Genomic DNA, 15,414 nt, shown 5'->3' on the forward strand with positions numbered 1-15,414 from the left:
ATCTGTGCCTTTATGGTACACGACATCCTTCACGTGTTAATTCCGTTCTTAGTAGGAAAAAACTTTTATATACGTAGTATAGTCCATTCAGGGAAAACAACTTCTGTCACTAAGAGAATGTTTCCCATCCGACTCACCCATCTTCTCTTGAGCAATATCCGATTCTAAAAAGGTTGTGTGCGTTTCTCGAAAGGATGAGAGAATTATATTATATCGTGCTCTGCCGTATTAGAATCCTTTATAATACTGTCACATTATTGTGGTAAACAGCATTAATCTAGGAAACCTTTGTAAGGATACTAGGAATTCTGTAGTTAACCTCGGTATGTGCATAAGACTTGACCATACCATAGTCTTAAAGTGAATTCTCTTCTACTACATTCATCTTCTCACTAAGCATGTACTCTAATAAGCCATGCTTTCGTAAGCATGAGAGCACATATAATATAGAGTTCCGCTGCGTTAGAATCCTTTTAATAATGTTACCGTACCTGGTAAACCAGCATTGAAATGTTGTAATATCTTTCTTATTGAAAGCTTCTTAGCAAAAGGCAGACAATATTTTATTTATGTTTGCTTAACTATCCCCTCAATCCGAGGCTAAAATCCGCGATTGTAGGGGAGAGACACGTTAGTTATTCCATCCCGCAGGAGAGAGACATGTAACCGACCACTTATGACCGACACCTACTGTTACTGCGTTGGTCTCTAAGGCGCGATAGCAGTCTCCGATAGCCGTCTGGCCTTACTCTTCCAGAGTTGCCAGCTACTCCATTAAATAAAGGAATCTTATAAAATTATTATCGAACTTCAGGAAGTTCTTATTAATGCATATTTAAGCGAAACAAGACTTCGATAAATCTAGAAGCTAAGTAGGTGTTGTCTTAACAATCCCTTTAAGCGTAGTCCTTCCTAGGAAATTCCTGGAAGGATACTGGTAATTGAGTTGCTCAGCAAGAAGAAACTACTGGTATGTGCTTATGATTTGCCGTATCGTATTCTCATACGAGCATACTCTACTACCTTCTTTTCCCTTTCCCTGCCGAGGCAGATAGAGAAAGGAAAAATTTTTACTGTCTTCGTTCTTTTCGTTAATAGAACGATAGAAAGAGTATACAGTGGGGCCTCGCTTAGTCGCGGATCAGCAATCACGGATTCAGTTAATCAGGGTTTTTTCCTTGGACCACTTCTCAGTCTATATATCCTGGTATGAATCACAGCATCGTGGGCTTGTCGGTGGTAGGCTAAGCCTCGTCCGGTTCCGATAACCAACAAATGCATGAACAGATTCACATTATGATATTAACTGACAATAAAGGTAATAAAAAACCATTCTCACCTTATATATTATTGGCATATCTTCATAATATATAGCCTATTCATGGAATAACTCCACGTCATTGACATCAACTTGTAGTTGAGTGGCCAGCAGAAATGTAAACATTGAGTTACACTTCACAGCACCTTTGTCATTCTTAACCTTTTAGAAATGTTAATAGTAGCAGTTTAATTACAGTAGTAATAACATTTAGGAAAACATAAATTTTCAATTCGAACTTCATTATTGTTTTGGTATAACGTAATCAACTTCTCTGAACACTGCAGTCATACAAACGAATAGATTATCGTATGTTGTTTGCAATCGGCGACGAAGCGTAAAACGTAATAAAACCATTTTACCCTTATATATTATTGTCATATATTCATAATAAATGCAAATCTATATTATTGGCATATTTTCATAATAAAAAGCCTTTTCAAAGGATAATTCCTTTTGGGGAATCCATTTTCAAAAGACAAAAATGACAATTTGTCCAAATTGCATTTTCCTAACTATACAAACCTGAGGTCCTTTTACAATAGGAAGGTACTAGCGGCAGCTGGATAGGTCGTAGCTTTCGAACAAGGGGTTCGGTAGTTAACTGCTTGTCCGACAGGCGCGCATCGCGCTGCGACTGGGAGGTAAACAAATCACTTTTGCTTTTGGCCCAAGCAAAAACTGCAGAGTGAGGGGTGGCATGAGGTGGGACTATGTGTAAAAGGACCTCAGGTTTGTATAGTTAGGAAAAATGCAATTTTGGACAAATTGTCATTTGTTCCGACACGGCATACAAACCTTCGGTCCTTTTACAATAGGAAGACTCACTTCTTGGTGGGAGGAATCTGAGTCTTTTGTGAACAGACTGTGTTCGCCCAACCGGTTGGAATGCCTCCCTGGTCGTAAGAGCGAGGGAGGGATCCAAGCCTCTGTCCGATTGATCGGGGTGTGTGCACCGCAGGATCAATGGTCAGACCTCTGGACCAAGTACTAAGAGAGAGGCAAGCGTATCTCTTCGTACCAGCAAACAAGAACAAGTTCCTATTTGCAAGAGGCAACATAAAGTTATGGTTTGTCTCTTGTTGGCATCCACTTCCCCCCCCTTGTAGGAGGAAGTGGTGGATATTTGCTCCCATCCCTAGTGAAAGGGATAGGATGGGGCTCTGTCGAGTAGTTCACCGGCATCTCGTCCTTATCCAGCAAGGTGATGACTGTATCCCTCTACCCACAGGTAGAGGGGGAGAAAAAGATAGGAAGAGAAGCCAGTCACTCTCTCATTCACTTATCTATTCTTACAGTCACACCAGGACTCGATGCTGTTCAGCCTGCTAGGGTCTGGGTTAGCTACACACTTGTTGAGCAGCCACCCCCACGGGTCCCCAAGGAAAATGATCCAAGGACCTGTGGGCAATATCCAAAAGGTAGAAGGAGGTGCCAGTGGTCTGGTTGTACCAGACCCCTGCCTTCAGTACCTGCGCCACGGAGAAGTTCTTGTGTAACTCGAGGGAGTGTACTTCTAGGTCATCTTGGTGCTGACGAAGAGTCTTCAACACTCAGCTGGGATGTCGAGTTTCTTCAGAAAGCGCGTCGCGCTTTCACAGGACAAAGCAGCATCTCCTTCGCATCGAAGGCGGTGAAGTCCATTAGGGAAGGGATTGTGAAGGACTCTAACCGATCGTCAGGAACCGAAGGGTTCTGAGTCTTCGCTACGAAGTCGGTACGAAATCGAGCGTCACGAATCCCCATCCCCTGGATGCTTGACTTCGCAGGCAAAGTCATGCAATTACCTCAGAGGAAAAGAAGGGAATGGTCGCATGACCTATCCCTCTTCTCGACTTCGGTGATGTCCTGTACCCATACTGGTCTATCCGTCTGCAGCGAAGTGTCTCACATTCTCCTATCCCCATGCAGTGAAGTTCTTCTCGGTAGTGGATAGGACACCGACACTCAATGGTGGGTGTCGATGGTATGGGTACTGTGACAAGCCGTTAGGACGAAGAAAGACTGTTATGGACAACCGAACTAAGTCCACAGCGAAGTTCGTAAACTGACTTGGGCGCTCTGACAGCTGCCGACTGACTGCATTCGGTAGGAGGCAAGTTGTCCAAGCACGAGCAAGTCACGTGACCTTCGCCTTAAAAGGGTTATGCCAAGAGACTAAACAAATAATTTGTTCGTCACCGATGCCAGAAAGGCGAGGTGATGATCTCTTAAGGCATGTGCCCAACAGGCGAAAGTCAATTGCCTTCTAGAGACCGAGGTCCCCTGATGGCAAGATATCTCATAGTAGATAGTTGATTCTCAGCTAAGGAGAAACAACACTATGTGTCGTTGAAGACGAAGGTGTACAGAAAAAGCAACCTACGTCTTCACAGCTGAAACCGAGAAAGAAGGATTCAAGATTCTGAACCTGTGCTACAAAGACTGAGAACGCTAACCGCTATTCATTGCTGTCCGTGAGGATCGTAGTTGCAATAAAAGCGGAGCGCTTTTCAGTAATGAAGACACAGGGAAATACTGCCTGAAGAACTGCTTCTCATGGGCTGAACATTTGGAAGTAGAGCTGTCAGGTCGAAGAGTAGGCGATGTCTTCTGACACATCTGTTAATTCGAGGCGAGCAATGAATAACTGCACACCTACGAATACGAGATATTTTGAAGACAAACTCAGATGTCTGCAAAAATCATTCCCATTATTGCGGTGCGATGCAGCGGGAGACTAGTACAGACTTCTGTTACCGTGCGGAAACAGAAAGATGAAAGAGTCCAAGAGATATCTCTGTTGAAATTCTCGCAATGTCGAAGGCGATGAAATCGAGCGTCACAGCAGTAGATGGTCCTTCATTATTGCGAGAATCCCCGTTAATCAGAGACCTAAGTCCATGATTGTTGGGCAGAGATACGGTTTCGGTAGTCAATCAAACCAGGGGAGAGAGAGACGTAACCGACCGTGCATCTCCGAGACCTAGTTCATACTGAGCTGCTATCAGGCAGTTCAATACGCAGTAGCTCTCGGTGACTCGTCATCCTGAGTGCCAGGTAATCCATTATTCCACGAAGGAATGCGTTCGGCTAGAACCATCGAGCATAAAGAATAAGCTCGAGCAATTATATTTTAAAACGAAACGGATTTCGGTAAATACAAAGCTGATTTGGTGTTGTCATGACAATACCAGTATCTAAAATCGAAACTGATAACTGCTGGGAGGTTGCAGGCAACCCCGAGTTGCAGTTCAATTAAGATACAATTCGTCTCGGTCACAAACCGTAGAGTTAACTACGGTATGCGCTACACCCCGGACAATTCAACTGTTAAAAGAATCATGTCGCGAGGGTAATATACGTAGTATATTTGTAGGTTCTGTACCCACGACCTCCATCCTAAATTCTTTTCCTCTCGAGGAATGAGAATAAGGATTGGAGATCGACCGCCTTCGTTCTCTAGTCAAGAGAGTGAAGGAGAAGTCTTTTCCCCAAAGGAAAGCTTCAATGGTGAACAGAATACCGAAGACGATAGTTCAGCCAAACTGGAAGTTCCCGTCCGTTCTTCTCTATTCCAGGTTAATCGCCTACTGTGGGGTACTCTTCTTTCAGCAGCAGTCTTCTTCCAAATGCTAGAAATTACAGGAATTCGAGCATAAGCGAGGTTCCCGATTATCGTGTAACAATTATCGGGGATTCTCGCTCACTTTGGACCGTGGTCTCGCCTAAGTGTTTGGAGATCGTAAAAAACTCGAACACTCTGAGTGCGCTAGAAATTCCGTAGAATTCTAAGCACTGCGAAACCCCCGCCCCCCACCGAATTCGTCAAACGATATCGGCTGGTGGTCCTCTCGATTCCCGTAGAAATCGAGAAAGGGGCAGGATCCCTCCTCAACGACCGGGGCTTACGTCAGGTAGGACCCGAAGGTCCCCCCCGTAGCGCAGCCCCTAACGTGGGATCTTTACAGAGAAATCTCTGTAGGATCCCTCCCCTTTCCCTCGTAGCCGTAAGGAGAGAGGGAATGGGGGAGGAATTGGATACTGGCTCGCCTTCCCAGCGGAACTAGCAGTTGGAGAAGAAAAGGAGCAGCCATCGCCTTACGGCGATGGCCTCTCAGAGCCTGGGAAAACGTATCGTCAGGAGAAAACGTTTTCCCGAGGAGGGTTTACAACTCATACTGTAGGTAATTGGGTCTGCCAGCCACTGTGAACGTCGTCTGGGTGGGGCTGATCGACACCTGACAGGAGAGAGCCGATACTGTCCTCCGACTCATTCCAGTCCTCGTCGAGGTCGAAACCTCTCAGGAGGACCGAAGGGGTATTCAAATACGGTGTCCGAAGACACGTAGAAATGCCTCTGTCGCAGTAGAGAGGTGGAAGTAGCTTGTTCGACGCCAGACTGAGAGAGCCTTCTTGTCCGGAGACGAGAGACTACCTGGTTCAACACAGTTGGCAAGCTCCGATCGCGGCAGACCCACCGTCGAGTGGGTTCCCTCTCGGGCCCCAAAACGACTCGAGCCGAACGTGGCTCTGCTGGTGGGAGCGGCGATCCTTCCCCCGAGGTCGTTGTGCTGACGAATCAGCGCCATAAACTCGGCAAAGTTCCTCTGGATCTCGGAAGTCACAGCATCTTGCAGAGTAGGACCGTTAAGCCCTTCGAACAAGAGCATATTCCGAGAACCTTCCTCCTAAGAAGGGGGAACAGCGACAGCCTCTCGGTCTTCTCCATCCACTTGCGCATACGTCCTGGCCGGTCCAAGAACCGTGCCTGCACGTAAAGGCGTCGTGGTGGGATCATGAGGGGTGCACCCCTCACGATCACTCCTCAATACCTCGCTCCTTCCGGTGTAACCCGAGGTGGTTGAAGGTACGGGAGAGGTAGACCTGACGCTCCCTCCTCGCTCGCTGGCAGAACCAGCAGGCTTGGAGGGCTGCAGGCGATCGTCAACCCGCGGTGGCGATTGAGCTGCAGGCCTGGTCGAACCGTCTCGCTGGAGAACGGCTGGACTGAGCAGCGGCCCCGATCTCGAGTGTCAGAAGAGCTGGTGCTGGTTGCCGTATCCGATCGCTCTCTGTGAGAGCGACGGTCAGGCGACCTGCAGGCTCCACTGTCACAGTGAGACCGGTGCTTGCCCTCACGGCACGTCACGTCGCTGGTTCCAGCCGTGGCTGCACCGGTCGAACGGGGGGACCTCTTCCCAGCCTCAGTCCGTGGCCGGTCGTGGACCGTCACGTCCCTGGGTAGCCAGCTGGTCGCCGCGAGAGCGAGAGCTGGTCTGGTGAGAGTCGCGTGAGCGGCTGTCACCAGTCTTCCCGCCCCCCGTGCCGTGAACCTGACGCTGAGCGGGCTCAGAGGTCTGGTTCCTGGCTGCACGGTCGCTGGTAGGCGGACCGTACACTCGGTACCTCCCCGCGAACGAGAGGCCGAGACGGGACCCTGATGCAGTGGCAGAACCACTGACAACCAGGCGAGGAAGTACCGGTGTTAGCCGGTACCCCCTCTGGTCCCCGTAGTCTTCTTCCTTGCGGAAGAAGAGACGGGCCCCGCTCCCGAAGGAGCAGGAGGACCAGCGGACGGAACCCTCCCGTCCCACCGAGGTGAGACGGGTCCCGAGAAGCTCCCGAGAGGGAGACTTCTTAGGAGGGAGGAGGCAACCTTCTTCTTCCTCAGCTGTGAAGCCTTAGAAGTCGAAGGGGAAGAGGCGGCAGCCGACGACGATGAAGAAGATGAAGACGACGACGACGACACCTTCCTCCTCTTCTTCGTCAGCTTCCTCAGGACAGACGTAAGATCTGCTATCCAGGGCGGAGCCGGGGCTGCTGTAGCCGAAGCCACAGGGCCCGGACGCACCTGTACAGACAGACCAAAGTCTGGGGTAGTACCACCACGAACAGGGACGACGTCAGCAGGTATGGGCATCTCAGGAACAGCAGGCACAGCCAGCACAGCATCGGATAGGGACAGCCAGCGCAGCAACGGCCAGGCAGCAGCAGGAACAGGAGCCAGCGCAGCAACAGCAGGGACAGCCAGCAGCAGCAACTGCATGGACAGTCAGACCCAGAATCGGCAGGTACGGCAGGCAGCACCGGAAACACAGGAAGCGGAGCAGCAGCCAGCAACATCCTGGTACCGGCGGCAGGTCCAGGGCGAGCTCTAGGGGCAGCGGAAGTGTGGTCGCGGCAGCGCGGCAACCACGAGCGGCGGCGGCGGCACGCCCCCCTCTCGGTACGGCGAACGGCACTTCACAGCGGCTGTAGGCAAGACTGTTACCACGTGAGGCGAGTACACCAGGTGAGGAGGGACGTCGTCACCTGGAGCGTGGTCACCACTCCATGGGTGACCGCAGTAGGCCCAGACATAGAACCGCAGCCCCTGGACACTAGCACACCCTGCAAATCGAAGGACGCCCATACCTCACCAAGATCCACCCTCGTGGCAGTAGCACCTGCGGAAATAATAGTAGTAGTGATTAGTGGGGGGGAAGTCCCCTCGCGCGGGGGGGGGGGGGGGGGGGGGGGGGTGGGGGGGGGGGGGGGGGTGAGCCCCACACCGAACGCGTGAAGACCCCGAATACAATTGTACATCGGGCACCGAGCGCCCTCCCCCGCGCTCGACGGATCGGGCGAGGAGAAGAACCCAGATAACCTCCCCCCCCCGAAGGGGAAGGGCCATCTGTGGGAGCTGAGCGGGGGGGGGATTCTCGTTCCCCACCCCCGCACAGCACCCATGTACCCAACAATAATAATAAGAGCCCGAGAGCAATCGTGCCCTCGGCCCGAATGCAAGGGCATAAGGATCAATTCCCTGACTGAGCGGAACTTGAACCAAATAAATATTGATGCAATCAATAATAAAAGGAATAAAATGAAAAAGAATCTTGCATTACGATTCACTTCACAATGAATAAGGGGCTCGGAGCGAGCACATTTGCGCCCTCGGTACCGAGCGCAAGGGTAAAAGGATCCATTCCCGATTATGAACGGAAACCTTGATCCATAATGAATTGATGCAATCAAAATATATATGAAAATGAAAAAGAATACTGCGCTTGCGATTTCACTTCATACAAAATAAAAAGGGGAAGGATCAATTCTCGGGAAATAGCGGAAACATTGATCCAAGTAAATAATGCAATCTCAATAAAATATGAAAATGAAAAAGAACTGCACTTGCGATTTCACTTCATTCAAATAAAAAGGGGAAAGGATCAATTTCCGGGTAAGAGCGGAAACTGATCCAAAATGAGCATTGCTACAATCAAAATAAATATATGAAAATGAAAAAGAATACTGTACTTGCGATTCCACTTCCATACAGAATAAGTTTTCGTGCCGAGCGCATTCGCTCGGCAACGAGCATACAGGTCAAAAAAAAAAAAATAAATGCAAAAGGCACTTACTTACGATTTCATCTACACATTTTCAACCAAAATATAAGCTCGGAGCGAGCGCTCTCCCGCCCCCCTCGGCACCGAGCATACACAATACGAGGATCATTTCTGGGAAAATGAATTCCCGCACTTACGCCCTTCAGTCCCGGCACTCGGGTAATCGGAGGGCGTGGAGAAACCAAGATCCTTTAATTCACAATTGAATTCAATGGAAATCAATATGAAATGATTGTACTTACAATTCAGTTTCACTAGATAAAGAGAAAAAGAAAAACACAACCATGCGAAAGCAACGACGATTAAGCGGGCAGAGCGATGGGGGGACACGTCTACACCCAGCAGGCCGAAAGCAAAAGTGGTTTGTTTACCTCCCAGTCGCGCGCGCGCGCCTGTCGGACAAGCAGTTAACTACCGAACCCCTTGTTCGAAAGCTTACGACCTATCCAGCTGCCGCTAGTACCTTCCTATTGTAAAAGGACCGAAGGTTTGTATGCCGTGTCGGAACAAATACACTTTACATGTTTACAGTATACAATGAACAATGATTACTTCATTTTGATGTGATTACATTAATATTACAATATGGTTCTCTAAGCAGTACAGTAACTATTTTTTATCATAAATGTATATTCATTCACGAAAAAAATACATAATGACCACCGTGACGTCACGTTCTACAAAGTACCGATGTATTTTTACGTAAGTATCCTCTAAACTCTGTCATAAATCACTTTACTTACTTTTTTGTGAAGCCCAAATACTACGTATATTCTGGAAAATTAACGAAATCACGAATTTTATCATAGAGCAAGATTCGCTGATTACTGTTTTCTTCTTTTCATGACTAAATGCATTTTTAGAATAAAACTCATTCACAAATTTTCAAATACTATGAATATAAATAGCAAAATCTCTCTCTCTCTCTCTCTCTCTCTCTCTCTCTCTCTCTCTCTCTCTCTCTCTCATCACTTACAGAAAAAAACTATAATACTGATCTATTATTATCGTATAAGGAGAACAAGATGGTCCCCGAAAGAATAAAATATGTATTGCCATATTTTTATTCTTTCTGTGATTTACGAAACTGTGCTTCAATACAACTTTTATAGTTGACTGAATGATTATCACATAACAGTATACAAGAGAATATCTTATCACTATCCATGTTTCATTTCTTATCATCATAAAACATTTAAAATATAAATTTCATTGTTATTCTCGAGCTAAGATAGTCAACAGTACTCGTCCCAAGCTGCTCTCTCAAGCTATTCTCGTCCTAAGCTGCTATCTCAAGTTACTCTCGTCACAAGCTGCTCTCTCTCTCTCTCAATGAAATATGAATCACTGTATCATAATATCATTCACTATCCATGTTTCATTTCTTATCATCATAACCATATTTAAAATACTAATTTCATTGTTATTCTCGAGCTAAGATAGTCAACAATACTCTAGGCCCAAGCTGCTCTCTCAAGCTATTCTCGTCCTAAGCTGCTATCTCAAGCTATTCAAGTTACTCCTCGTCACAAGCTGCTCTCTCTCTCTCTCTCTCTCTCTCTCTCTCTCTCTCTCTCTCTCTCTCTCTCAATGAAATATGAATTACTGTATCATAATATCATAAACTATTATGTACAAAGTTAATAATAATAATAATAATTCCATTAATAAATTCGTTTCTTTTAGCAACTAAATTGTTTTCCAAAATAATTCTTTCGGTAATAAACGTCCATCAGCTGATTCTAAACGTAAACAAAAGACAAAACTAGATTTTTATTGCTGTATTTTGCTGTTTATACATTAATATTATAGTTGGGTGCTGTAATCATTACAGTAAATCATGTTTTTTTATCATAAATATGTTCATTCACGAAATAGATATACTATGTACTTTTAGTTTGGTGCAGCAGCCAAATCATGAAAATAGGAAGGAATTGTTAGGTAATTATAATTTTGTTTGCTGATCTGATGCAGGGGAAATTGAAGATTGGAAAGAATAACTTTGAAACTGTCTTGAATTTAGTTTAAGGTGATAGTTGAAGAAATATTTGGTGCTTGAACTAAAGTAGGCAGTTATAAACATTGAAATAGTGGTCTTGGGTGGGTTAATTATTAAAGTAGGCGGTTTAAAGCAATTTTCAGGGGGGGTACCAGGATAACACGGGTATTTACTTATCACGGGGGGTTCTGGGCCCTATCTCCCGTGATTAACGAGGCCCTACTGTATATATCTCCTTAAGGAAGGAAGTTAATCCAGGAACTCTTTAAATCTTCGTGATTTCCTCATAAATCGTGGAAGAGACAGAATTCCTGTTCATCTGTAGGGTTTACGGAAGGAAGTAGATATTTCCTATCCGCCATCATACCCAAACGTCGATGAGATTCTTATAAGAAAAACTCCCAACGCTCTTGCCTCTTCATAACGAGGGAAGAGCATGAATGAAGGAGAGAGTCCGCATTGAGAGGAACTGCCAAACACGGGAGTCTTCTGAATAATGAAAAAATGGCTTCTCTTAGTATCAGAATCCTTCTGACAAAAGCGACGGCCGCCTGTGCGACATCTTGCACCTTTGCCAGGGGAAAGTTGCTCAAGTTAAAAACTCAAAGAGGAGCCTCGCGACTGACCTCTCTCTCATAAGAAGATTTGGAATATTCTGGCGCCTGGATAGTTCCGCGCGCCTGGAATGTTCCGCACGCTAGAAAGGAGACTCGCTCCTGGAACGTTCCGCTTGCGTGGAAGGTCCCGTGCGCCCTGATAGTTCCGAGCGCCTACTAGACCCCTTTTAGAAAGAGCCTCTTGCCTGGAAACGTTCAATGGAAGGATCGTTCTGATTGCCACTGTACTATAAGGCTCCTTGCTCTAGCCGTCTGTTTTTCTTTTTTTTTCTGGCGCAATTTGCGCCAGGCTGGCGCTTCGTCTCTTTGAAGGCGCCTTGCGCCAAGAAAAATTTTCTAGAACGCGGCTCGCGCTCAGTCGCTAGAACGCGGCTCGCGTTTGGTTGTAGGAACGCGGCTCGCGCTAGTCTGTTTTCTGGAACGCGGCTCGCTGCTGGCTGTTGGAACGTGGCTCACGCTAGCTTTGCTGGAACGCCGGCTTCCTGGCTGGCTCTTGCTCAGTGTTTCTCTTAGTTTTCAGAGAACGCGCTAGATCATCCTCCAAACTCCAAACATATACATTCTTCGTCTTTTTTCGGATGTAAGATGAAGAGTACGCACTTTTTTTTTTTTAAGGATGCCTTTTCAATGGCTATCCTTGGCAGTCTGTACGCTCTACAGAACCTGCCGAGGGGACGCCTGACCGGTGGGGATTCTCTGAAACCTCCTTACGGCTTTCGACATTCCTTCTCCCCTGGGCTTGGGAGCTTGAAAGAGGTCTAGGCCTGAGAGCGAGACAGAGCCATCAGAAACGCACCCTCCACTGCAATGGGGAACACTAGTAATCACTTCTTACCTTTTAATAGCTCGCATTTTGAGCCATAATCCTTGTCTTCAAATTGCAATTATGAATTTGAAGTTTCTGCGAAGTAAGAAGGTGATGAGGATGCAACACTAACTAGTACAGTAAGTCCTCGGGTTACGCCTGGTCCTCGACTTACGATGTTTCGTGGTTACGAACGCGCCCCCATAAAAATATAAAAATAATATTTGCGTCGTTCCGTCTTACGCGGTTTAGCGTCGTAAGCAACGTAAACAAACGCGAACTAGTTCCAGGCGCACGGCGGAAGAATACGCTTTGTGGGGGAGAGGACGGCGTCGCTTCGCTACGCTCAGTCCTCGCCCATACGCCATTTTGGTTGTTTACACTGCCTCTCTCTCCCTCGTGTTGTATCGTTTTTGTAACTTTTTGCTCTTTGTTATGGCTCCCAAGCGCAAGGCGGACTCTTCTGATGGTAGTGCATCGAAGAAAAGAAAGGCCATCACCATGGAAATTAAAGTGGACATTATAAAGCGATCCGAGAAGGGAGAAACGCCCAACAAACATTGGCCGCTCGCTTGGCCTTAGCCGTTCGACCGTTGCTACCATTATCAAAGATAAAGAGCGCATCGTTGAACATGTGAAAGGATCTGCTCCTATGAAAGCGACAGTGATAACTAAGCAGCGTAGTGGTCTAATAATTGAAATGGAAAGGTTATTGGTGCTTTGGTTGGAAGACCAAATCAACGGCGTATCCCGTCAGCCTTATGGTGATTCAGGAGAAGGCGAAAAGATTGTTTGAAGCGTTGAAAAAGAAAAGGGGGAGGGAAGTGAAAGTTGAAGAGTTTGTGGCTAGTAGGGGTTGGTTTATGCGATTTAAGGCTCGGGCCAATTACCATAACCTTAAATTGCAAGGTGAAGCTGCTAGTGGGGATGAGAAAGCAGCGAGTGAATTTCCTAAAGCGTTGTCTGAGATAATTAAGGAGGGGGGTTATTCTGCTCAGCAAGTGTTTAACGTAGACGAGACAGGTTTGTTTTGGAAACGTATGCCTAACCGCACTTACATCGCCAAGCAGGAGAAGTCAGCACCCGGTCATAAAGCCAGCAAGGAGAGGCTAACTTTACTTCTTGGGGGTAATGCTGCTGGCGACTTCAAAACTGAAGCCCTTGTTGGTGTATCAGGCTGAAAATCCAAGGGCACTCAAGGGCATTTGGAAGGGTCAACTACCAGTAATTTGGAAGTCCAACAAGAAGGCATGGGTGACACTTGCAGTGTTTGAGGACTGGTTCGTAAACCATTTTGTTCCAAGTGTGGAGCGGTATTGCGCCTCCAAGGGATCCCCTTTAAGGTGTTGCTAGTGCTGGACAATGCCCTGCCCCTGACACCCTGCCCAGCTGGGAGACATTCAACCCTAATGTCAAGGTGGTTTACTTCCCACCTATACCACGGCCCTTTTACAGCCTATGGACCAAGGAGTGATTGCTTCGTTCAAGGCCTACTACCTACGAAGGACAATTGCTATGGCTTTACCGGCAACTGAAACCAAGAAGGACTTGACTCTGAAGGACTTTTGGAAATCCTACAACATCCTTGATGCTGTAAAGAACATTGCTAATTCCTGGGAGGAGGTTTAAGCAAACACAACATGAATGGTGTCTGGAAGAAAATTTGTCCTCAATTTGTGATGATTTCCATGGGTTTGAGGACACAGTTCAGCTAGTTGTCAAGAACGTTGTTGCCCGTGAGTAAGGAAATCAATTTGGAGATGGAGGTTGATGATGTTACAGAGCTGCTGGAGTCTCATGGCGATGAGTTATCTGCTGAGGACCTGATACAACTGGAGAAGCAGATAATAGAGGAAGAAGAAGAAGCACCCACCCCAGAGCCTAAGGCTTTCACAAGGCAGGACTTGATAAGAGGTTTTGCAGAGTTGCAGCAAGCGTTGTCAACTTTTGAGGCTCAGGATCCCCAACTTGGACAGGTCACTAGGGTTTCCAGAGGCGTCATGGATTTGATGCAGTGTTACAAGGAGATCTGGATGAAAAGAGGTCGCTCTCTGTTCAGACTAACCTGGAGCAGTATTTTAAGAAGGTAGAGAGGCCTGCAGGAGATCCTGTACCCTCTACCTCAGCTGCCTCTGCTAATCCAGCACCTTCTGAATGTTCTGCTAACCCAGACTCACCTGCCCCAGTATCTCCAGCACCTTCTGTAGGTCTGCCTCACCTAAAGACTCACCTGCCCCAACACATCTCCAGTAGTATGTTCTGCCTCACCTCAAGAATCACCTCCTCAGCATCTCCAGTACTAGTATGTTTCTGCCTCACCTCAAGATCATCTGCCTCAGCATCTCCAGCAACTTCTGGAGGTTCTTTTTCTCTCACTAACCTCCCCCAGTCTCTCCAGCACCGCAGCTTCCTCTCCAGTGTGCAAGCCAATCAAACCTAATAAAGGTAAGGAATTGTTCTCTCGTTGTTATTGATAGGTATTTACATTAAATCATGTGGTATTTTTCAATGTTCCGACTTACGCTGAAAATCGTGTTACGATGCATCGTAAGAACGGATCTACGTCGTAACTCGAGGACCCCCTGTACTGTTAATACTCTAATTGGTCGTTAGTACGAGTATCCAAAAAACTTTTAAAAGAAACGTATCTAGTTACATGCTTTACTGACTCCCTAAAGTAGGACGTCAGTATATTTCCTCAATCAATTCTAACACTTATTACACGTATTAATGAATAAATATTAATATTTCCCTTTCTTGCAAACTATGTGAGTGTCTACCGAAAATTTCGGTAGTTACACGTCATATATTCTTCGAAATTTTCGAGGCTAAATTCATTAAAAAGTTAATAAAAGCGTATGCCGAACCAAAGACCCAGTACTTCCCTGCAAAAGACAGCCCAGAAGATCGATGGCGATGAAAAACGAAAATCAAGTCAGGAGGTAGCAACAACATATGTTGACACTACCACGACAGAGAAAATCTGGTTCTAGAACGGGAATGGTTCCTATTCCTGCCACCCAGCGGCAGGGGGGTAGATCACCTGACCTACCTGCAGCGTGTGCCGCGAAATTCGAATTTCTGTCGGACATCAGAGACATAAGCTAAGTATATATCTGCCGGGGAAGTTGCATGTACAAAATGATGTCTTTTACTATATTTGGCAGATGCTTATTGATACAGCAGGGAGGTTCCAGTAAAAATGAAGACAACCTTCCCATTAAAGTTATCAAAAGGATATCTTTCTGATATTACAAATATCCATTCCAAGGAGCTGGAAAACTCTGGAAAACAATATGTAAAGC

At 46.5% G+C, this 15,414-nt stretch overlaps 1 protein-coding gene across 1 annotated transcript in view; it reads left to right on the forward strand.

Moving 5' to 3' along the window:
* Nucleotides 1-15,309, forward strand: part of LOC135212261 (zinc finger and BTB domain-containing protein 47-like) — an 18,068-nt gene extending 2,759 nt beyond the window's left edge. The window contains exon 2 of the mRNA XM_064245705.1: nucleotides 15,277-15,309. Within this exon, the coding sequence (XP_064101775.1) occupies nucleotides 15,277-15,309 (33 nt within the window). The remainder of the gene's footprint in view (nucleotides 1-15,276) is intronic.
* Nucleotides 15,310-15,414: the final 105 nt, after the last annotated feature.

Source organism: Macrobrachium nipponense, chromosome 19 (assembly GCF_015104395.2).
Source record: "Macrobrachium nipponense isolate FS-2020 chromosome 19, ASM1510439v2, whole genome shotgun sequence".
Lineage (NCBI taxonomy): Eukaryota > Metazoa > Arthropoda > Malacostraca > Decapoda > Palaemonidae > Macrobrachium > Macrobrachium nipponense.